This window comes from Sarcophilus harrisii, chromosome 4, assembly GCF_902635505.1.
Source record: "Sarcophilus harrisii chromosome 4, mSarHar1.11, whole genome shotgun sequence".
NCBI classification, from domain to species: Eukaryota; Metazoa; Chordata; class Mammalia; order Dasyuromorphia; family Dasyuridae; genus Sarcophilus; species Sarcophilus harrisii.
The window spans coordinates 325,087,249-325,112,666 of record NC_045429.1 but is presented as its reverse complement, the minus strand read 5'-3'; the positions used below and the strand labels follow the sequence as shown (position 1 = coordinate 325,112,666).

General features: G+C 34.6%; 1 protein-coding gene and 1 long non-coding RNA gene across 12 annotated transcripts in view; one reads left to right on the top strand and one right to left on the bottom strand.

The window, feature by feature from the left end:
- The window catches only part of LOC116423283, a 132,326-nt gene extending 107,564 nt beyond the window's left edge, over nucleotides 1-24,762 (bottom strand). Inside the window, exons 1-2 of the long non-coding RNA XR_004233834.1 lie at nucleotides 24,430-24,762; nucleotides 21,873-21,990 (exon numbers count right to left, since the gene is read on the bottom strand). This is a non-coding gene — a long non-coding RNA (uncharacterized LOC116423283). The remainder of the gene's footprint in view (nucleotides 1-21,872; nucleotides 21,991-24,429) is intronic.
- Nucleotides 1-25,418, top strand: part of EFCAB3 (EF-hand calcium binding domain 3) — a 203,745-nt gene that overhangs the window by 160,001 nt on the left and 18,326 nt on the right. Inside the window, exons 44-51 of one of the 11 annotated variants that reach the window (XM_031965939.1) lie at nucleotides 1,004-1,054; nucleotides 2,213-2,317; nucleotides 5,065-5,118; nucleotides 6,766-6,867; nucleotides 8,640-8,693; nucleotides 13,223-13,327; nucleotides 17,563-17,616; nucleotides 21,545-21,635. In XM_031965939.1, the coding sequence (XP_031821799.1) occupies nucleotides 1,004-1,054; nucleotides 2,213-2,317; nucleotides 5,065-5,118; nucleotides 6,766-6,867; nucleotides 8,640-8,693; nucleotides 13,223-13,327; nucleotides 17,563-17,616; nucleotides 21,545-21,635 (616 nt within the window). Of the gene's footprint in view, nucleotides 1-1,003; nucleotides 1,055-2,212; nucleotides 2,318-5,064; nucleotides 5,119-5,723; nucleotides 5,841-6,246; nucleotides 6,303-6,765; nucleotides 6,868-8,639; nucleotides 8,694-13,222; nucleotides 13,328-17,562; nucleotides 17,617-19,880; nucleotides 20,048-21,544; nucleotides 21,636-25,418 lie in introns of those variants that run through there. The other 10 variants (XM_031965929.1, XM_031965930.1, XM_031965931.1 and 7 more) reach the window with 10 other exon arrangements.

The following is a 25,418-nucleotide window of genomic DNA, read 5'->3' as shown; positions in this document are numbered from 1 at the left end:
TCTTAATAAGAGTATTATTAGGAAACACTCAGGTGTTTACAAGAAATAATCAACCACATCTTTGTCATTTTGTAGTAGACTGAAATATATAGAAAAATAACATCCTCTTTTGCTTGTTATTTGCTGATTATGAAAAAGTGTTTGACACAGTAGAGCAAAAGAATACCTTAAAAGTGTCTTCCAACAAGGTTATCTCCTATCTATCCATATATAAAAATCAGTTTAAGCCCTTGAAAAGTACAAGAGAAATAACCCTATTCAATAAACCTTTAATAATCACAAACTTTAAATGGGACATTAAATATAGTGGGACCATATATATTATTGTTTAATGCTTCACCTAATGCTCTTGTATAGAATTGTAGAGAAGTTACAGGTACAGAGAAAGACATATAATTTCACCATTTGCCAGTTTATGGATATGTTTTTCTTGACTATTCTTTTATTTATTATAAGCTAGGACTCATATTGGGATTAGAAGAATGGCAGTTATGAGGAAGTATAAGAAGCTGTGATAGTGATATAAAAAATTAAAAAGCAAAAATGAAAAATGTATAAAACAGAGAGAAGAGAACAAAAGTTTAGAAAAAAGTCACAGAGAAGCACAATGTTGGAAATAATCTTGATAAATTAGCATATGTATTCTTAAAACAAGTTATACATAAAAGAAATTCCCAGTTTCAAATACAAAAAACAAATACATAAAAATAACCAACAGCCTGCTTCCAAACCAGAACTGTCTACTACTTCCTAAATAATTACTTGAATCAAAAGCTTGTGAAACACCAATAGAGCTAACTTTTTATCTGTAATAAATCACCCAATAACAACAATGGACTGTTACCACTGAGACAGAAAAATCTATTTTAATAAAAGGGATGAATTCATCCACTTGAGAATTTTCTCTGTTTCTTTACTTTATTCTTATTTGGTGGAGAAAGGAAAAAATACTTTGTCTTATTTTGGTAATTCTTTGTGACCTGAATTTCACCTTTCCTTATAGCCCAAGGGAAGATAATTAAGAAAGACATAATGATTGTTGTGAAAACTCTTGGTGAGTTCAAAACTTTTATTACTTCTTGGTAATTATAACATATATCAGCTTTCCAATTTACTGATTCAGCATTTCTGCTTCATGACCTCTAGTTCTTTAAATATCTAGCCACTCTAAAGAAAGCAATTCACCAAATTGCTTCATTGTAGAGAATGTCAAATCCCTTGGCCAAAAGTATATGGATAACGATGTAGATTAGCTGAATACTTTGGCAGAATCGATCAGCCTTGACCAATTCATTCCTCAGATTGTGCTATGAAGACTTCTCTTGATAATTTTGTCAGGATCCCTTGGACCAAGATCACTAGAACAAATCATATTCCTACATCTCCCAATGACTTTCCATTTTTGTCTTTAAAAATTATCACTGTGCTTTTAAAAATGAGTTTGAGAACATTTGGAAAGTATTTTATAATTATGGATTGTTTTTTGTATTATCTCACCTTCAAACTAGCAATGATGAATCCAAATTCTGGATATTTTTAATATAATGTGTCCCTCTTGGGCACAATTCCATATTTTTCTTATTTATCTCCTCCATTAGAATGTAAACTCTTTAAGAGCAAGGACAATACTTTTGGAAATAATTAGATGGCTCAATGGATAAAACACTGAGCCTGGAGGCAGGAAATTATTCAGTCATGTCAGTTGTGTCCAGCACTTCATGATCCCATGTAGGGGCCATTTACTTCTCCAGCTAAAAAAGGCAAAAAATATTAAGTGACTAGTCCAGCGCCACACAGCTAGGAAATGTCTGAGACCAGATTTTAATTCAGGACTTCCTGTCTCCTGGTCAGGCATATATCCACTGCATCTCTCCTAAGTTCAAAACCAACCTTAAGATACTTACTAGCTGTGTGACCCTGGGCAAATCACTTAACCTTTTTTACCTTAAATCTACTGGAGAAGAAAATGACAAACCACTCCAGCATTTTTGCCAAGAAAATCCCATAGATAGTATGGCCATCAGGTAAAGAATCAGACATGACTAAACAACTAAAAAACAACGTTTTAGCAAAGTGGCAGGCATATAGTAAACACTTATTAGGTTGACTTGGCTTTGTATTTCCAAGACTTAGTACAGTGCCTAACATATAGTAGGTACTTAATGAGTATTTGATTTATTGATTATAACCTTCAATTTTCTTCTTTCTGAAGGAATAGGTGTTCACATTGACAATCTGGACAAGGTTCTGGAAAATCTGGAGATAAAGCTCACAGATAGAGAAATTGAGGAGTTACTGGATAATTTGCCAATTAAGGGTGAGCATTTCTTATGGCCCTGTATGTTTTTAGAGAATCTTTTCCTTCATATTGGAGAATTTCTGAAAGGATATTTATTTAGGATATTATAAAGGATATGTTATTTATAATATATTTATATATTATATTTATTCATAAAAGGACAGAGAGAGAGATCTATAGAAAAAGCCTATCATAATATATGATGAAATAGTATTTCTGACTGAAACTCCAATTCAAGAATTTCCAGAATGCTACTGCATAGTGCACAGGCATGGAATACTCTTTTTTTCCTACAGGCCCCACCTGTGCTGCTTAATGATTGACCATCTTTAAGGGTAAAAGCTCAATGTAACTATAATCAGGGAATCCTAATCATCCAGAGAAAATTTTCTAGCACTGGATTGGACTCAACAAGACCTGGATTCAAATAGGGGTTTTTTTGGCATTTATTGGTATGATCAGGGACAAGTCATTTGTTCATGCTAAACTTCTTTTTCCTCATCTTTAAAATAAGGATAGTAAGAGAATCTACTTCATAAGGTTGTTCAGAAAATCAAATGAAAAAACATACATATACATATACATGTAAATAAATATTGCATTGGTAACTAACTCTTAATGTATTATGTAAATAGTAGCTACTTTTATTACTTCACTGGCATGAGTAGAATGAACACCCATGTACACCTAAATATATGCTTTCATTTTTTTTTGGCCAAAAAAAATCATGTTAGAGCCAACCTTCTGATAACAACCCCTTATCTACTTAGATTATGTATTTACTGGTCTTGTACTGGACATCAATGATGATTTGCTAGCAGTTTTTTAAAATTACGTCACAATGATAATGGAAGACGTGTGATATTTCAAGCTGTTTTTAAAATGGCACACACTTGAAAAGATTAAACAGAGTTTCTAACTGGATTTAGATTTATTAACTCAGAAAAAAAGAAAATGAGGTCTTTCCCCTTTAAGTCTTTCTGGCTAATTGTCAAGGGATGTGAATCTTCAGTATTTCAAGAATCCTTGAATTTGTTGAGTATTCTCTCCACATTTTACAAATCATCTATTAGTCATTTGTGGCCAAAAAACAAAAGTAAATACTATAAAATTAGCACCTGTAAAGGTACAATGTGAGTATGGCTGTGAATGTGAGGTGCAAGCAGATAGATTGTAAAAGCAGAATCAACAAGTCTTGGCAATTGATTGGATATGAGCAGGAGGGGAAAGGAAAGAGTTGAAGATGGTACTTGGAGAGGATAAAGATAGCTGCCATTCCTGTAACACTGATTTCACAGGGTTTATTTTGAGAATATTTGTGTAATATACTTTGTACATTTTAAAGGAATGTATAAATGTTGTATAGCTCATGTTTAATTTAAACAGCTTGGTCTTTAGTTAAATGCTTCCATTTCTGGTCATTTAACAAAGTTAGCTTACCAAAGGCAAATTGTCTCCTAAGGGGGCCATATCTTTTTCTACCTGAATAACTTAAATGCTATTTAAATAAAATATTTTATAATAAAGTTATATATTTGTTTCCTCATAGATAATGTCTTATACTGAACTAATTAGACAAAGTAAATTTCCAAGAAATATGCAATATTAACCAAATAAAAGATTGTGATTGGAACTCTGAAAGGAAAAAAAAAATCCTCTTTTCCTTTTGCTGTCAAAAAAAAATAGTACTTTTGGGGCAGCTAGGTGGCACAGTGGAGATAGAGTACCAGCCCTGAAGTCAGAAGGACCCGAGTTCAAATTTGACCTCAGACACTTAACACTTCCTGGCTGTGTGACCCTGAGCAAGTCACTTAACCCCAATTGCCTCAGTCCAAAAAAAAAAAAAAGTAGTTTCCTAGTACTGAGGGGTCATATTGTATCTGTGCTGGAAAGAGACATGGAAATTATCTAGTCTAGTCCTTTCATTTCACAGAGGAGAATATGGAGAATGGGAGATAGGAAGGGACAGTTCTTTCAGTTGTACTCCTAAAATGTCCTGAATCTCATATGCCAAAATAATAAGATTAGAGGTTTTTTTGATACTCAATAGCAAAAAGAAGAGAAGATCCCTAAATGACTGTGTGAAATAGTTAAGTGGTTCAATGGCTACAGGGCTGGAGTCAGACAGAATTGGGAAGATCTGAATTTAAAGCCTTAACTTTTTTTTTTTAATATTAGCTATGTAATTTAAGTAAGTCAATTAACTTAATCTCTCTAAGCCTCAGTTTTCCCATCTGTAAAATCCCATGGTATTCTTGTGAGGATAAAATGAGTTAACTATTTGAAAAGTACTTTGTAAACCTTAAAGCCTTATGTAAATGCTCAGATTATTACCATTATTCATCATTTCTCTCTCTCTGTGTGTATGTGTATACACAGAGAGAGAAGGGAGGGGAGGAGAGAGAGAGAGAGAGAGGGGGGAGGGAGAGAGAGAGAGAGAGAGAGAGAGAGAGAGAGAGAGAGAGAGGGAGAGAGAGAGAGCACTTCTATATATATATATATATGTATATATATATATATATATATATATATTTAAAGCCTTCTTCATTTCTCAGCTGCCTATTATAAACTAGTCTTTAGAGAATAAAAGATAAAATTCCAAAAGAGAAATTTTAAAAATGTAAATTTAAAAAATTTAAATACTTGAGTTCAGAGAAAACCATTAAATTTCTCTGCCTTTCTCATAATTTCATAATGTGATATAATACTGTTTTGTTAGATTCTTCATCCTCAGATCTCTGTCTAACTTCTGCCTTGTCTTATAGATAATGGGAAGATTTGTCTGAATGAAGTTATACATAACGTGAAATCTGTTAAAGGTGAGTGAGAAGTTATAATGAGAAGGCAGGTAAATACCAACATCTCAATATTTTTCAAGAAATCTATAAAAGGAAGCATAAAGTATTAGGCAGAGGCAGGTAATGAATCCAGGACTTCTTGGTTTTATATATATGCATTTATGTGTATATGCATATATATGTGTATATGCATATGTATATGTTTATAACCTTAGAGTCAAGAAGACCTGCATTCATTACCTGTCTCTGATACTTACTATCTGTGTAATTGTGAGTCAAATTACTTCTCTCCCTGGCAGTTTTCTAATTACATAGATAGATATAGATGTAGAATTATACATATGGATATAGATAGAAATACATATATTATAAATAATTTTTGATCTGCATAGAGAGAGATGATTAATTTGTAAACATTTAAGTGCCTACAACACTTATGCTAGGCCCTAGATTTACAAAAGTCAAAACCAATAATCTCAACTCACAAGAAATTTGCCTTCTCTTGGAAAAGACAACATGTACATATATAAATATATATGCAGAATAAATACAACATAATTTGCAAGAAATGGCCCTAGTAGTGAGGGAAATCAGGAAATCCTCCTCAATGAAGGCAGAGCTTGTGGTGTACACCATGAAGAAAAGAGAAGGATTCTGAAGTAGAAGTAAGGAGAACATAGGGAACAGTTAGTAAGAACATGGAGGCAGGAAATGAAAGACCATATGTGAGAAATATCAAGTAGGTATGGGAGAAATATAAAGAGAAAAATTTACATATTTGATCCAAGAGAAATAGGGAACTAGGGGGATTTTTGAGTGACATAGTTGATAGATCTATGCTTAAGGAGAATCACTTTGACAGTTGTGTGGAAGATGGATTGTTGGGGAAAAGAGACTGTTGAGTCAGGGAACCAGATTAGGGGCCATTATAACAGCTCTTCAAGAGAGATGATGACTTAAGCTAAAAATGTGGTTGTCTGAGTAGAAATAAAAGGAGGTAGATGTGAGAGATGTATGGAAAGTGGCACAATTCAGCAACTGATTAGATATGGGATAGTGAGAGTCAGGAGTCCAGGATAACAACTGTGACCCTCTCAATTATGGATGAACTTGTTAAATATTTATCACTCTGTTTAAATACACTTACAGGCTTCCCAAATTCTCTCCAGTCTCTTTGTAGGAAGTCATGAATTTCCTGGCATGAGGTATGTTTATGCTTGGTTTTTGATACAGTATTGAGACAGACAAAATTGTTAAGTCTCGAAGTCGGTGGTTAAGTATAGGACTGCAATATGACCAATAAAAACTATTGGGATAAAAGCGAAAAACAAACAAACAAACAAACCCCAAACCCTAGCTACTTAATTAGCTAGACCTATGTAGCTATGTCATGGATATGTCAATCTTCAGACAACTATCCCTGACCATTTCACATTCCTTGGTGTAGGCCTCTTCAGTCTAGGATATTTCCCTGAATCAGAAGGAAGTTAATTTCTATTTCTGAATTTCCAAGTGACTTTCCATATGTGTGTAGGTTTTTCTCAAAAGCTAACTCTCCTTGCATTTGGAAATGATGGGATACAGAAAAAGATTCCATCTTTCACTCTCTATAGTCATTATAGATTCTTTACACTCCCACTATTCACCATTCCCATCTTTTACAAACAGAAAACATTGATGTTCAAAATCTGGAAGACTTTCTGAAGGACATGGGGATCACACTCACAAAAGATGAACATCGGCATATCCTGAAACGCCTGCCCATTGACAGTGAGTGTTCCAGATTACACTCTGGCCACAAGGACAATTTAGGCTTGCTTGTGTAAAAATGTCTGATGTTTTCTAAAGATGCTTCAGATTACTCCTTAGAGTTCAACTTCCGTCAAGTATAAAGAAAGTCTAACCAGTGGAAGATAAGACCATTTTAGCAACTAGGAAACCTAAGGAATAGTAAAGAGAAAGGGGAGCAAGTAAAACAAAAATAAATGAATAGAAGAATAAAAATAAAGGAAGTAGGTGGAGGAAGGTAGAAATAAATAGTTAGGAAGTGGCAGAAAAGTAACCCAATATTATTTCAAATGGAAAGTGATCTTATTTCTACCCAAACCAAGGGGGTTAGCATAAGGGTTGAGGATTCTGGAGTAAAAGAGCTGGAGGAGTGTGAGAGGAAACATTTCTCAGTTTATTTGTCCCAGGGCAGAGAAATACAGAGGCATTCACCATGGAGTGATACTCCAAACTCTTTAGAAAGTTTCACTTGCAGGGCAGCTAGGTGGTGCAGTGGATAGAGCACTGACCCAGGAGTCATGAGAATCTGAGTTCAAATCTGGCCTCAGACACTTAATACTTACTAGCAGTGTGACCCTGGGCATGTCACTTAACCCCAATTGCCTCTCAAAAAAAAAAAAAAAGAAAGAAAAGAAAAAAGAAATGTAGAACTTAAGGCACTAAAGCAACTAGATCATTCAACAGACAAAGTGCTTTGTGTGAAATTAGGAAGATTTTAGTTTAAATAGGGCTTCAGACATTGACTAGCAGTGCGACCTTGGGCCTCCTCATCTGTAACATGGGTTGAACTCAATGGCCACTAAAGTCCCTTTCATCTATATCTAGAATTCTGTAGCCTTGGAATCAAAAGACTTGAATGCAAGTCTTTTGTAACCCATTACTGCCTCAAATGGAAAATGATATTATTTCCACCCAACCCAAGTGGACTAACATAGTCTGTTGATTCAAGTCCTCAAGACCTGGTTCTGACATTTACTCAGTTTCCCCTCTATAAAATGAGGCAAACAGTAGCATCACCATCTCACAATGTCATTGAGAGAAAAGCATGTCACAAAGTGTTATAGAAATGTGAGATATTGGTTTCATTACACTAAATTCAATTCAACATACATTTATTAAACAATTTCTTTGGGCAAGGCAATGAATAAAACCATAGAAGCATTTTAGTGACTCTATGAAAGTGACTATTTGGATTTTGTCAGATATATTTCTAGAGCTATGAACCTACCACCAACTTCAAAGAAACAATTTATCTCTTTCTTAATTATAACCTGCTAAAATTAGGAAAGAAAAAAAAATTGGCCTGAGATTTCTCCATCTCCCTAGGATTAAAATATTAAAATCAAGAGCAGTAGGCAGAAGTTCCCTCATTTTTCCTTCCTTCCCTTTTGTATACTCCCAATACATTTCTGGTTTTTTATCTGTCCCTTTTGGAGAAAAATATATCCCTCCATCCTAATGCTTTCACCTGTACTTTAATCTTCACCACCTCCACCTTCTTCTATTTTCTTTAAGGATTTTTCAGGAATTGCATGAATTTATCATATTTAAACCACTTTCTTTTTCCTTGGTAATAATATTATCTGCAGGAAGAGATGCTAAATAATTTTCTAAAGCAAAGCAATCCATTAATTTCTCTTTCCCATAGAAAATTTGCCCACTTACTTTATACTATTTTTCATTATTCCATTTTGCCATGGTACTGAGTTTATAGGTCACTTATTTTGATATATAAATTCTGTTTGCATTTTTAGGCAGCGGAAAGGTTCACAGGAATAATTTGATGAATTTCCTGAAGTATCTTAAGGGTAAGTGAGAATGTATAAGAAGACATTAAAACTTATTAAGAGTAGTCAGTGGGGGAAAAAAAGCACTGGTTTTAGAGCCATGAAACCCAGGTTCTAGTACCAGCTCTTCTGTGGGAGCTTAGGCAAATCACTTATTTTCTCTAGTCTCAGTTTCCTCATCTGTAAAATGAGGGGGTTGGATTGGCTGACCTCTGAGGGTCCCTACCAGCTCTAAATCTATGAAACTATGAGGTGTGAAGATTGTGTATTTTTAAATCAACAGGAGTCAGGAATTCAGGTTAGGGGAAAATCGTCAGTCTTTATTCTCAGTGAAGAAGGATCGGAGGTGGAAGAGAATCGGCGATAGCAATGTGTGCAGCTGAATCAAGAAGCTAGCTCGACCAGCAGCCACACAACCAGCAGCTTGGAGTCTCGAACCCAGCCCAATCTCTCCCCACTTGTCTTCCTCCCTCTCTCTCTGCCTCCACCCACCAAAATCATCATTTCCTATACAACACATCAGGACACATCAGGACTTGCACAGAGAGTGGGCAGGGACCATTCTTTATCCAATCATGTATATTAATAGAGTATAGCCCAATTACTATCTAGCCTCATGTACTTGGGACCTCAGTGCATCAGCTCAAACCTCAGCCCATTACAATGAGGCCCTAATACTGTATATTTATTCGGCTTGGTAACAAAAGATCTGGCTTCTAGTTCTTTTCTGTCACTAATTATTTGTGTCCCTTTGGATAAATCATTTCATCTCTTCATCTCAGCCTTCTCATCTATAGAATGAAGATAAATTAGTCCATAAGTATTTATTAAGCACTAACTATGTGCCAGCAGTGGAGGTACAAATACAAAAAATGAGAAAATCACTACTCTTCAGAAGTTTTCATTCTACTAGAATATTGATAATTATAATACTAGCATATTATCTTCTTCACAGGGTTGTTGAGTGTCACAAATGAACTAATATATATATAAAAGCATGTTATAAGCTATGAAGCATGCCTTTTTTATACTTCCCCCTTTTTTCTTTATTTCCTCTTTCTCTTCTTCTTTTTGTATTCTCTTTATTCTCTCCCTTCTGTTGGCTATAATTTTCTTCTTCAATATTTCTTTAATCTCTTTCTCTTCCCACTGTTATCTTTGTCAAGCAAACAACTTTCTCAGTTCCGTCCTTGACTACTTGTCCTCTTTAGCTTGAAAATAAATGCTCTATCCTGTATCCAATATCAAAACAAATATCTTCACATTCTCAAGTATGTGACATGCCAAATGAAAGTTGTAAAACTTGAATTGAAGGAAACTAACTTTGTTCCAAAACACAGATATTATTAAATAAGAGCAGAAACTGAGGAGCTACTTATATCTAAGAAGAGAAAAACCAAAACCAGAAATCACTAAAAAAAATCAGTATTTAAAACAAACTCCAAAAGTTTCTTATCCAGTAAAGAAAGAAATGGAGAAATTAATGGCAGTGTCTTTAAATGATTTTGTAAACAAAAGGTGAATATATTTAGATCTTTGAAAATCTTTTTTTTAATTTGATAATAAATATCCAAATAGCAGAACAACTATCAAGACTGCAATTCAAATAGATTATCATCTGCTTTAATCAACAAGCATTTACATTCCCTTGTAATATTTGATTAAGAGCAAAAAACATTTCAGGATATGTACATGACAAGAACAGAGGCCACTAGGTGGTACAGTGGATAGAACTCTGGGCCTGGAGTCAGGAATACTCATCTTCCTGAGTTCTAATGTGACCTCAGATATTTACTGGTTGTTAGACCTTGGGCAAGTCATTTAGCTTCATTTCAAAAGTCATCTACTTCATTTCCTCATCTATAAAATAAGTTGGAGAAGGAAAAAGGCAAATCATTCCAGTATCTTTTCCAAGAAAATCCTACAGATGTAGCATAGTGACGAATTGTACATGACCAGACAACAACACAATAGTATATACTGAAGCCTGTGCCATAGGAAGAAAGGTGGACTTATTCAAGAGCATTCCTAAGGAAAAGCATCAAATGCCACCATGGCAAAAGCAGCTTAAGAAAGATATAAAAGATTTGTGGAAAGCCGCTGGAAGACTACACCAAATGTCTAGCGTGGTACCTACAATAGTTCTGTGGTACCCACAGAAGAGCACCTTTGTGCTTAAAGAGAATCAAAATGACATTACTATGTTAAGGTCAAGGTACAGCATATCTAACTGTGCTTGATCAGACCAATAAAAGCTTGAAATGTTTTATCTAGGATCAGGCACAAATAGTCCTTATGAACATTTGGAGGGGAGAGGTCTCTAAATTTGTGCATCTCAAGTTTCTTTTGAGCTACTGCAATTCTTTCTTAATTATATAAAATAGCATCTTCTTTGATGTGGGTATGCCATGTCAGGCCTATAAGACTGAAAGTCTATAGAATCATTGTGTTGACCATACTGTTGTATGCCTATGAAATCTGGAGATAATATATCAGGGCAATGCCAGGAGAACTGAATCACTTCCATTTGATTTATATTAGGAAAATTCTGAAGATCACCCTGCAAGATAAGGCACTGGGCAATGAGATCTTTTCTTGATCTACATTGCCAAGCATTCAAACTCTACTGTGAGAGTGTGCAGCTCCAAAGGGCTGTCCACATTGTTCAAATGCCAAATGTTATAGAGAAGTCACACAGAATAGACACTCACACAAAGGTCAAAAGAAGCAATAAAGGACACTCTCAAGGTTCCACAATAGAAACACTGAAAGTCATATCCAATTATAAACAACAAAGATGTGACAAACAAAATGTAAATCCAGAAAACAAAGATAGATCAGAAATTGATACCATTAATACCCTTGATATATGGAAGGTACGAAAAATGTATGCTTGAAAGAAATCCAACACCACAAAAGCAGAAATCTTGTATATTATTAGTTTAATGAATGATAGAACAGTTACATCAGGGTAATGACTAAGATTCCACTTCTCTGCAAGACTGGAAAGTGACTAGTGTAGATGAGATCCATAATTGTTGGCTCAACTATTTCACAGTAGTGTATAATTTACTGACAAAGTCTTTACCAGCTTACTTGTAAATGCAATCCTGAACCCTACCATTTTTTAGGAAAATGAAAACCATACATTTATTGCCAAAAGATGAAAATCTCACTGATCCTTCCAAAGATTTGTTTTGTATTTATGTACTTTGTATAAATTATTCATTACTTTTATCATTCTAAAAATCTAGAAATATCCCACAAATGTTAGTTAAGGAGCAAAAAGGTGTGCCAGAAGTCCCAGAGATGTCAAAAGCAACTCAAGATTGAGGCAGTGATTATTATTAAATTGTCACCTGAAAACACTGAAACATATATGCTACCTTTATTATCATAAAGCCCTTCAACTCAGTTTAAGCTTTATTCATTCAAATATACAAGCTATATCCAAGAATGTTAAAATTTTTTTATATCTAACATGGAAACACATGACTAACTATAATAATATCACAAACTATTGATATAAGACATGGCATCCTTCAGGGACACAATTTAACCTCCTTCCTACTTTTTAGTCTTCTCATACTTTTTAATCCTCCATATACTCTATGATCCAGTGAACATTGACCTCCTTGATATTCCTCAAATGAGATACTCCATCGCTTTATTCTGCATTTTCACTCCCATGTTTAAAACTACTCTTTCTTATCTCCTGACTTTTCTGACTTCCTTCAAGTCAAAGGTAAAATCCCATCTTCTACAAGAAGTTGCCCTCCTCAGTCTCCCTTAATGCTGATGCCTTTTTTTTGAGGTTACCACCAATTTTTCTTGTCTTTATCTTGTTTGTTCACAGTTATTTGTATGTTGTCTTTACCATTAGATCATGAGCTTTTAAAAGGGCTATTTTTACCTTTCTTTGTATCTTCAACTTTTAGAACAGTGCCTGGCATATAAGCAATAAAGTGCTTAATAAATCTCCATTATGTTTAGAAATCAATGGTAATTCTGAAATCAAAGCTTAAATCTAAAGCAATTAAACCTTATGCCATTATAGGTATACCAGAATACTTATACCAATACCAGTTTTAATATGTATTATCAACACTGTAAAATAAATAGATCTAGAAGGTGGCCAAACAAAAATCTATGCATTGTTACTCAAACAGGAAAGGTTAGTAAAAAGGCAGGAAAAGATTGATAGATTCTTTCAGAGCAAATGATAAACATGTTAAAAATTTAAAGAAATACTTTTGGAACAAACAGACCCCTTTTTATATAGTAATAGTAAAGACTAACAATGGGTATATGCCATTCGGATTTACTGAATGTAACCAAAAGTGGTTTGTCTCCAAAAAAGCTAAGATTAATGAATAAACCAAAAGGGCTTCCATGAGCTACAACCACATGAACTCAATCAACCATAAAAAGCCTTATGATGGTTTTTCTTTTCAGTTAGTTAATATAGGCAAGCATAAAAGGTTTTTCATATTTTCAATATCATTTGGTTTTTCTATCCCTGTCTTTTACCATTTTCATTTTTTCAACAGGAATAAAGGTTGATATCCATGAACTGGACAATGTCCTGAGGAACCTAGGGATAGACCTTACAGATCAGCAACTTCAAGAGTTGCTAACACTTCTGCCACTTGAGTGTGAGTCTATCATTTATGTTGTACAGCTCCTGGGGCAGGGTAAGAGAACTTGTGGAATTCTTCTTCTTTGAAGCCATAGAGATGTTTTGAAATATAGTTTAAAAGAATCATCCTAGAGTCAGAAGAAAATATAACTCTAATCATTTACCTTTAGGTTAGTGACAGAAACCTCTCAATTTACAAATGCCACCGGCCAAGATAATCAGTGCCCAAGAGTGATAGAGGAACCATTCATACATAGGCTTTAGACAAAAGAAGGAAGAGAAAAGCAGATGAGGAAATAGAAAGAAAAGTAGAGTAGGAGAAGGGGGAAAAAAAGACAAAATGAAAGGAAGAGTACATTTTAGAAAAAGTTAAACAAGAATACCAATATAAACCATAGTTTTCTTGGTTTGGTTTTGCTTCTGTTATCATATATAATATAATACAAAATCCTACTCTGCAGTAAAGGACAAAGAATGTTAAAAATCATTATTTTTAGACCATCTATAAAGACCAACTTAGCTAGTAGTACTCTAAAATGTAAGATTCTTACCCAGGAATCGACAAGTAGACATTCTGCTAGAGGAAATGAATCCTATTTACTTCATACTCCTTGGCCATCTTTTCATCACCCTTGGGATCTAAGACTATTCTCTAAGGACTTAAACCTTTTCATCTCTAGAAAGTCTATCCTGGACCCCTCTCTTGATTGGTATAGACTTCACCTAGCCTATGGCCATGCTTCACTTAACTTTTTGGTCTTCTATCACCATCAAAGGCCTTGTTACTCTACATATCGCTCCCTGGCCCCTTATTATGGAACCATGATCAAATCAACTCTGCCACTACTCCTGGAAGAGGGATATGTCATTCTCTTTCTTTATGGCCCCATTAACAATCCCTGTAATTTTCTGGCTCAAAGTACCCCTTCTAAATCATTATTCCCCTAGGATGTGTCTATTAAAATGTAAGTTTCTTGAAGACAGATTATCTTTGCTTTATTTTTATATTCCCTGCATATAGCACAGTGCTTGGCATATAGTAAGCATTTAAAATGCTTTTTTTTTCATTTTTTATTGATTCATATCAGTCTTGATATTGGCCCCATAATAACAACAGAAGACAAAAGGTAGTTTCAGATAAATAAAAGGGGATGGCTCGTGTGTTTTCATTGGACAAGCAAATGAATGAGTTGACATATAATATAATATGGCAAAAGATATTCTGAAAAACAAATTCTATATAGAAGTAAAGATAAAGAGAAGTCAAAGATTTGTAGACTACACAGAAGTTTCAAGCCTATGCACCATTGATAATATTAATGATACTCACATATACCAAAAAAATATATTATAATTACATTTGAACAGAACACCAGAGTAAAGATTAAAATTCATAATTGAGCACATTATAACCAATATCAAAGACGAATGATGAAAACTATCTTGACAATCAAATGGAAAAAAGTGCTATTAAATAAAAAAGAGCTACAAACCCAAAGACCACAGCTTTTAGGATAAGAATTTATTATTTCACAAAAATTGCTGGGAAAATTGGAAATTAGCATGGTAGAAATTAGGCATTGACCCACACTTAACACCGTACACCAAGATAAGATCAAAATGGGTTCATGATTTAGGCATAAAGAATGAGATTATAAATAAATTAGAAGAACATAGTAACATTTACCTCTCAGACCTGTGGAGGAAGAAGGAATTTGTGACCAAAGAAGAACTAGAAGTCATTATTCATAAAAATAGAAAATTTTGATTATATTAAATTAAAAAGCTTTTGTACAAATAAAACTAATGCGGACAGGATTAGAAGGGAAGCAATAAACTGGGAAAACATTTTTACAGCTAAAGGTTCTGATAAAGGCCTCATTTCCAAAATATATAGAGAATTGACTCTAATTTAAAGAAATCAAGCCATTCTCCAATTGATAAAAGGTCAAAGGATATGAACAGACAATTTTTGGATGAAGAAACTGAAACTATTTCTAGTCATATGAAAAGATGCTCCAAATCATTATTGATCAGAGAAATGCAAATTAAGACAACTCTGAGATACCATTACATACCTGTCAGATTGGCTAAGATGACAGGAAAAGATAGTGATGAATATTGGAGGGGATGTGAGAAAACTGGGACACTGATGCATTGCTGGTGGAGTCATGAACAGATCCAACCATTCTGGAGAGTGATTTGGAACTATAATCAAAAAGCTAACAAACTGTGTATACCCTTTGATCTAGCAGTGTTACTACTGGGCTTGCATCCCAAAGAAATACTAAAGAACGGAAAGGGACCCATATGTGCAAAAATGTTTGTGGCAGTCCTGTTTGTAGTGGCTAGAAACTGGAAATTGAAGGGATGCCCATTAATTGGAGAATGACTGAATAAAATGTGATATATGAATGTTATGTAATATTATTGTTCTATAAGAAATGACTGGCAGGATGAATACAGAGAGGCTTGGAAAGACTTACATGAACTGATGCTGAGTGAAATGAGCAGAACCAGGAGATCATTATACACTTCAACAACAATACTATATGATGATCAGTTCTGATGGACGTGGCCATCTTCAACAATGAAAGGATCCAAATCAGTTCCAATTGATCTGTAATGATCAGAACCATCTACATCCAAAGAAAGAACACTGGGAAATGAGTGTGGACCACAACAGAACATTTCCACTCTTTCTATTATTGTTTGCTTGCATTTTTGTTTTTTCTTCTCAGATTATTTTTACCTTCTTTCTAAATCCAGTCTTTCTTGTGCAACAAGATAACTGTATAAATATGTATACATATATTATATTTAACATATACTTTAACATATTTAACATGCATGGGACTACCTGCCATCCTAGAGGAGAGGCGGTGGAGGGAAGGAGGGGAAAAATTGAAATAGAAGTTTTTGCAAAGGTCAATGCTGAAAAATTATCCATGCATATGTTTTGTATATAAAAAGCTATAATTAAAAAAAAAATAAAATAAAACAAAAATTTGAAAATAAAAATGTTTTAAAAATTAAAAAGAGCTTAGGATAAATTGTTTGTCCTTCATTCTTGAAGAAGACCATGACATCAGAAATATGATACTAAGACATATGAGTGAATTGGATTTAAGTGAGGGTGGGCTGAGCAAAATTAACAGCCTCACTTTCTCCTCCAGAGTAATCTGAATCCAATGGCAAGATATAGATAGGATGACTGGAGAACAGAATTTTAACAAGAATATATTAACTGGGGATAGCTAAATGGTACATTGGATAGAGAACCAGACCTGAGTTCAAATCTGACCTCAGTCACTTAATACATCCTAGCTGTGTGGCCCTGGGCAAGTCACTTAACCCCAATTGCCTCAGCAAAAAAAAAAAAAAAGAATTACTAGCAGATGCCCTTATCTCTTAACCAACACAATGAGAGTCACCAGGACATTTTTTGCCCGTTTTCTTGGTGCTAAAATACTAACAAATGTTCTTTAGTTTTGAGTATTAGATCTTCCTCTAAAATGCTTCTCTCCCTGTTGAACTACCTTTGTTCTTTCATTTATTTGAATAAAAGTGAATGAAATAGATAGAAATAACATTTGAAAGTTGTTCTTTTCAGTTTTTCATTCTTTTGTGCTGATAAGACAAGTCAGAAAATAACCAAATGTGCTAATTTTCATAGTTTTATATTTTTGGGTTTTAACATTTATTTTTAATTTTTCTAAATAACATGTTTAAAAATTTTTATCAGTCAAGCTTTATTTTGAGTTTCACATTCTCTCTCTTCCTCCCTTTTCTCCCTCCTCCTTGAGAATGAAAGGAAATTGATATAGATTATACATGTACAATCATGCAAAGAATTTCCATATTAGCAATATTACAAAAAATATATACAGAATAAAAAGAAGAATAAAAAATGTTTAAAGTATGCTTTAATCTGCATTCAGACTCCATCTGTTCTTTCTTTGAAAATAGATAGCATTTTTTATCATCAGTCCTTTGGAATCGTCTTTAATCATCATATTGCTGAGAATAAATAAGTCATTCCTAATTGGTCATCATACAGTATTGATGTTACCAAATACAATGTTCTCCTGGTTCTGCTCACTGACTTTGCATCAATTCATGTAAGTCTTTCTAGGTTTTTCTGAAAGCATCTTGTCACTTCTCATAGCACAATGATATTCTTTTTATGCCATATCAAAAATTATCTTGCTTATCACTGATTCTAAATCTTATCTTGTCCTTGATTTACAGGTAATGGGAAAGTGGATCTCAACAAACTGATAGAATATTCAAAGTCCATTAAAGGTAAGTAATAAGCAATATGAGACAATATTGTAGAACTGAGATTTTGGAACCTCACATTTATTAATAAAAACCTCATTGCTTTCTCCTGTACTTGATTTACTGGTCCTATTCCCTAAGCTATCTAATCAAGGAGATCATTTAATTCTAATCATTAACCTATTTTTCTCCATATAACTCTGAATTTTGGCAAATAAGTTAATATTTTTTGGTGTTGAAAACTTCAACTGAGCTTTTTTAAAACAAAAAAGTTTTCCCATGGTAGTATACAAACAGCCCAATTCTAAGTCAAATTTGTGAAAAGGGTGGCAGTTATTACTTCAATCCTACACTCTTTTAGGTATCTTCAATGCCCTTGTGTTGCCTCAAGGATATCAGTGTGCCTGCAAACAACTTAACTGAATTAAGGGTAGTATATGTCTAGAAAGAAGAATAAAAACAAAGGGGGAGAGCAAAATCAGAGGTGATTTTGTTTTTCCAATCAGTAAAACTGTCCCAAACCAACAAAATATCCTAGAACAATTTCATCTAGATCATTCACTGCATCTACTATTTCTTCAGTATGACTACTTTATCCACTAAAAACAATCACAATTTCCAAGCATCCTTATCTTGAAAAATTTTAATTTCCCTATTAATAGGTGATCTATTCAATGGGCTACAGTCTTTCTACTTTTGTTTATTTTTTAGTATCTTAAAAATACCAGCATTACTTAGAATAACTTAGAGAGACCTCTGCCATCTGTTATTCTTCCTACCTCACTAGCCTATGGTTTATTTTCTTTTTTCTCCCTTATCATAATCATCCTTGATACTGTTTCTTAGGCCACATTTTACACACAAGTCATAATTACATGCAGCATACTACAAAAGTCTTTTTCAATTTTTCTGAGATTGTGTTCTTTGATTTGCAAATATATAATGCTCCTTTTCTTTTCTCCTCACTCTCTCCTACCCTTTTTTATTTTCATTTTTTATTCTTCCCCTCCTGAACTTTAGAACTGTCATTGTTTTCTATGGTCATTGCTTTCTCTTACTAACAGCTGAAAAGGCAGTTGACTCTTCCCATAGAGGAATTTTAATTGAAAAATCAAGCAAATAAGCAAACATTATGTGCCTCCTATATACCAGGCATTGTGTTAGGTGTTGGAGATACAAATATCCCAGAAAACAAAATGAATATACAGGTAATGGGAAGGGGGGGAAACTTTGCTCTAGCAAATATAGGGAAATCAGAAAAGGCTTCATGTAGAATTAAGTGGTGCTTGAGATGCATCTTTAGAGAAGGATTTTATGATTTGAAAGTGAGGAAGAAGTACAGTGCAGGCATGAAGTACAGCCAGAGAAAAATAAGAGATCCTTAAAAAATAGAGAGGAGTCCAGGCCAAAATATAGATTCGCATAATAAAGAATGGGGCTGATAAGATGGGATGCATCCAGCCTGTGAACGGCTTGAAAAATCTGAGTTAATATATTTTAGCCAAGAGGCTTCTGATTTACCTATTTGCTAAAACAAAGCTTCCATCTTTTACTCATATATTCATTTTGGTTTTTGGCCCATGCCACTAGGGCTTATAGAATAGTAAGGGAGAAATGTTGTCAGACCTTTTGAATTCAGAGAAAATCAAAAGTGGAGTATTCAGGCCAAATTAAATCTCTAAGACGCATTAACATATTGTGAATGTAAAATTGACACCAATCACTTATATTAATTCTTCTCTTAAAGCCCAACTTCCCAAAAAACACTATATATTTGCCAATTCAAAAGGATTTAGTTTGGTTTGTTCTAGATGACTTCTGGAGGTTTCCTGGCTGCAGGCTAGGTTTTCAAATGTTTGCCTCACATGCAGACACTTTTAGAAACAATAGGTTTCCAGTATCTAATTATCAGGCATATCAGATGCAATATCCACTTACAACTGGAAGTCACCTACAGCTAGAGTTAGTATTCTTTCCTCTACAATTTACTAATAGTAAATCTTCCATTCCTTTTCAGCCATAATGGCTTAACTATTGATGAAAATTTCCTTCTATACACCGTTCATCCTGATTTGGAGAAATTAAGAGTGATGAAGGATTGGTAATGGAATGGCTCTTTATGAACTGCCTTTAACTTAGAATAATGGTCAATAAGCACATTTGTTCATGGAAAGTTTAAGAAAAAGTTGTCCTTTCTCATAAGTCCTATTCAAAATTTCAAGCCAATTTTAAAAGTCTAAGATTTCACTGTTCTTCACTTCCAACACACACAGAGCACCCCACTTCTCCAGGAGTATGCTCTATTAAGCAAGCCACTTTGAAAAGTGGGAGCTCAGAGATTGAAGGATCTTCTGGGTCATCCCCTCCATGAGAATGAGCAGTGAGGTCACAGTAGTATGATGGAACAAACCCCTTATTGGGTTCATGATCATTTGCTGATCAAGGCTCAGAGGTGGTGAGTGGCATAGTTTAAATTTTGTTATTTAAACTTCAGAACTCAGTGGGATTCTATGCCAAGATCCCAGTTTTGATTTGCCACCTGTCACTTTTGCACGGGGGCAAAAAAAAAGTCAAAATTAATGCTGATATTGAATGATGGGATAGATTTTTATAGTGTCAGGATCTGGGGGGCCCTCTTGGGCTTTCTGGCTAGGTAACAAGTTCCCATCTCATGTAGCAACTTTGATGTAACAATTATTTTCTAGTCTTACAGACTGGGCACTTCAGGAGAAATCAAATAGAGTGTTTTTCTGGTTTTGGTTTTGTTCTGATTTCAATATTTACAATTGATTTTCTATTCCTCCTCCTCTTCAGCAACTTTGCTGGAGATACTGTCTGTTCTCTGAAACTATCTTCTTTTAGCAGAAAATATAGGACATAAAAATCAAGCATATAAACAAAAGAAAGGCCTCAACCAACACAATCCCTGAATCCCCAAGTCTGACAATCAGACATTATCCATAAGGGGAATAGGGAAATGGGGGTGGAGAGAGGAATGGTCTTGGGGTATAATCAAGTAGTTTGGCTTAAGTGGACCATCTTTCTACTCCCAGACTCACACTGGGCAACAAAGAACAGAATGGTGGTGATATCTATAGAAAGTGGCAGAGTAAGGACAGGTTACCCAGGCTGACATGGGACAGTGAAAACATTGTAGGAAAAAAACCTGCACAGAGGATAGCTTAGGTTCCCAGGCATGTGAGTGATGACAAGTCAGCTGCAAGATGGAAATAAATATTGCAAACTTTCCTGTGTTTGGTTGTAACATCAGGTTGTTCCCTGAATGTGGCAAGTTTTATTATCTAAATTAATGATTTTTCCTCAGAGCCTACCTGGCTTGACTTCCTGATGTTATGCTATTGAAAATGGGGGAGGTAGAGGAACAACAGCATCCCTGAAAGCTCTCTAAGAGTTATGAGAAGTGCTAAGGAGTCTGTGCCTCCTTCAACCTATTCTGATATAGGTGATGGTCCAACCATACTTTGAAAACATTTCCTTAATTTAATTCCTCCCTCTGAGTTCATGTTATAATAGTATAGAAGTAGCTAGCTGCTTTGATGGATAGAGTGCTAGACCTTGGAGTCAGGAAAACCTGAATGCAAACCCAGCTTTAGCCACATCACTAGCTGTGTGACTCTGAAAAAGTCATTTCACTTTTGTTTGCCTCAATTTCCCCCTCTGTAAAATGGGGATAATAATAGCATCTACTAGGCAGGGACTTTGTTAGAATAAAATGAGATCATATTTATAAAATGCTTTACAAACCTTAAAATATCATATAAATGAAAATTGCTGTTATTGTGTGTGTATATATATATGTATATGTATATGCTAGTTGATTATTATATCATTCAGTTACACTCTCTAGAAACTTGAGTTGGATAAGATGCAGAGGAGCACAAAGGAATGAATCTGTGAACATCATCACTTAGTTCTGTTTTCTGAATTCCAGACGGAGTCACCAGCCAAATGTCTGCTTCTTCTGATACTAAGCTTAAGTATAAACTGAAACCCCTGACAAAAATTCCATCGACTCACATCAGGTAGGTGATTAAAAGATAAAAAGTGAGGATAAAAAGCAATTAAAATAGAGGTTCTTTTTTGTGTCCTAGCCCCCTTTTGGCAATCATATGAGGGCCATGGAAGTCTGCTCAAAATGAGATTTTGAGATGCTTGAAATAAAATACATAACACAGCAAAGGCCACCACTTAACAGTGAAATACAGTTATCAAATAAAAATTTTTTAAGTTCTTACATCGCAAGTTAAGAAAAGACTTACCATTAAGTACTATTATTGAGCCTCTGAGTTCTCATGTCATATTTTTGTACACAATGCCAAAAGCCATTAGTCCTTACATATGTACACATACCCCTTTATAACTTCTTCTCTTTACCTGCTGGGGGGAAAATGTTTGTGGAGTCAGAAAGAACCTGAGTTTGAATCAGTGTGCTGCCATTTCCTGGCTGTGTGATCTTTAGCAAGCCATTTTTGTTGTTGAGTATTCTTTCCCTTAACTGAAAATAAGAATGGGACTACATAACACCATAACCACAGGAGTAGTCCTGAATAATAATCTCAGCTGTTCTGGGCAGAAAGGAAGAAAGAGGCAAATAGTAAAGGGCTTCTCTTTGCTTAGTAACACAGAGGACAAGGAAACCAGTTGAAACCTTTCCTGAAAGTTTTCCTAGGCACATTATATGTCTCTCTCTTTAGCTTTATTAAAGGCATTTTTAAATGCCTTCTATGTATAAGATACTTTGCTAAGTTCTTCCAGATAGAGGATACAAATATATTGTCACATTCTCTCTATTATGCTAATTGGATACAGCATACCCATAGAGAATAATAGGGTAGTAACTGTTTTTTCATCTTTTATATCCCCAATGCCAACCAAAGGGAGGCGCTTGGCACTGTAGGCATTTACTAAATATTTGCTGAATGGATTTGAATTAGTTAAGTATATAGTACATTGTTCCCTCAACTGACCCTGCTCCTTCAGTAGGATTGCTTCCTTGCTCCCATCTCTCTCTATTGCTTCAAAGTTACTGGTGTCCTATTCTCTGGAGCTACTCACCTCCAAATAAATCACTTTCATTTTTATTTTAGAAACTGTTCAAGAGCAATCAGAGCTTTGCTCTCAGAAAACAATACATCTACTTTTCTGTATAAATAGAATATAAAGGCTTGTTGTTTTTTAAAAAGTGTACAACTTCCTTAAAATTAAACAAATTTTGAATTATGAATTTATATAATGGGGAAAATATTTAAGAGGACTTTTAATCACAAAAATATTTTCAAAAACTTTGTATATAAAAGATAATTATGTTAACCATAGATTATTTCCCATGCCTAGAACATATTCCATTCTCATCATAGTTCACTGAAGTCCTCTTTTTTCCAGATCCAAATATAAAACTATAATAATCACTATATCTTAATAAGGCTTTTGTTAACTCTTACTACAGCTTATATCAACTTTTGAGACTTTGTATTTAACTCCATCTATAAAGACAGGAGGCAATATGGGATAGTGGAAAGAGAGCAAGATTTGAAGACAGAACTAATGTTTCTGCAACCTCCTGCCTTTAACAGCTTAGAGAAGATACTCCCTAGGCTTCAGTTTCCTCATCTCTAAAATAAGGAGAATGGACTTAATAACCTCTGAGGTCCCTTCCAAGTAGGAATTGATTCCTATGAAAAACTTTACTAGGAAGTAGAACAAATTCTGGGTTTTTTTTTTAATTGGTGATGCAGTAGTTTTACATTCTAAGATTTAGAATTATTTGATAGCAAAGAGCTTGGTTTAGAATATGTTCAATAAGCTAGCTAGATAACCATCAAGGAGATTGTAGAGGGAAATCCTGAATTGAATGGAAACTGTTAATGCTCTCAATTTCCCAAAATGTCTATGTACATGTTATATCCTATGGCAGAATATAAGCTCCTTGAAAATACGAACTATTTTTTTCCTTTTCTTGTTTTTATGCTCCCAAAGCCAAGTATTTAATAAATGCTTAATAAAATGAATTAAACTCAGCTTCACTCCACTGAATTAAGATTGTCCTAAATAACTTGTAAGAATTGTTCTCTTCCAATTCTGAGTGTCTACAACTTTGTAAGCAGTGCAGAGCTTCAAAATCCTGGGATTCTGGCAAGCAATCACCCTCCCATGACAGGAGACCACTGCAGCACACACCCTTTTGGTTGCTTATGATTCCTACTTATTTCTATTGCATAGGGGAAAAATTGGTATGTGTTTCAAATTAAATCATATCAAATCAAGAAATAATCTATTTAGAAAATATAGGAAGCTTTTCCCAGGCAAAAGTTCAGTCCATGATACTGGTTCAAATTGAAAGAAAAGAAGTTAAGAGGAAGAAAGAGAGGAAGAAAAAGATGATTCAGAAATAGCTCCATATGGCAAAGGTAGTTAATGAGTTTGGGATGGAGGGAGCAGAAAGGTAATTAATTAATGCCTATTCTTTTTTCCTCCCTTCTATTTCTGAAAAAAATTTGTTCCTATGAAATACTGTAGAAGACACAAAGTTCAAAAAATTATTTTGTTTTACTTTTCTGATAGAAGTTTCTATTGTTTTTACCAAGTCATTATACACTCCTTCATTTCTTCAACTGATATGTAATCTCATTGGCATATATATTGCCTTCAGTGTTGAGAAAAATTTAATTCTTATCCATATCTTCTATCAATTATCCATAGAGGATCCACCCAACATACTACTACTGGTTCACCTCCCTTTCCAGTCAAACATGTCCTTAATGGCATCTTTAAGAGCCCCTCTCAATCTCAAAGGTCATGTCTTATTATAAGCTGTACCTTCAGTTCTCCACCATGTCCATTGCCATTAAGGTTGCTTGCTATTGTGACTCTTTGGACACCATTCCATGTTCCATGGAATCCAAAAGTAGAATCCAACAATTGAAGATAAAGGTCCTTACCTTAAGGTCTCAGTGTTAGAGAATCCACCACAGTGCATTTTCACTTTTGGATAGCTCTCATTACGAGAGACTTTTTCTTGATGTCAAACCTAAATGTTTTCCTTTACAACTCCCACCCTTGTTCTGATTTTTCCCTCTGACCCCAGAAGAACAAGTTATGTAACTACCTTGGACCTTAGTTTTCTCATTTGCAAAATAAAAGGATGGGCACCCAACTGGCAATATTAACTAAGAGAGAGAAAGAGAGAGTGGGGGGGGGAAGACAGAGAGACAGAGACAGAAAGAGACAGAGAGAGAGACAGAGAGAGAGCAGGAGGAGAGAAGAGGGGGAGAGGAGAAAGAGAAGGGAAGGAAGGAAGGAGGGAGGGAAAGAGAGATTTATTTGAGATGCTGAGGGAAAGCAGACACATTACTATAATATTGATAGATTTTTTAAATGGTCTGGAAAGCAACTTTGAATTATGCCCCCAAAACTTATCGACATGTGCCTACCTTTTGATTTAGCTACACCATTACAAGATCTATACTCGGGCTAGAGATCAAAGAATACTTAAGTGGCAAAAAGCTGTAAATTAAGGGGAATGCCAATCAATTGAGGAATGGATGACCCAATTAAGATGAATGAATGGAATGGAATATTATGCCATAAGAAATGACAAAAGGAACACTTTCAGAGAAACCTGAGAAGACTTGTATAAATCGATATGCCAGACACTATACTAAGTGATATGAGACAAATGACAAGTTTCTACTCTAAAGAATTCATAGTTCAGTGGGGGAGATATTTCATCAAATTGAATTGTCATGACTAGCTATGTGATCCTGGACAAATTATTTCTCCATTCCTCCATTTCTTTATCTATAAAT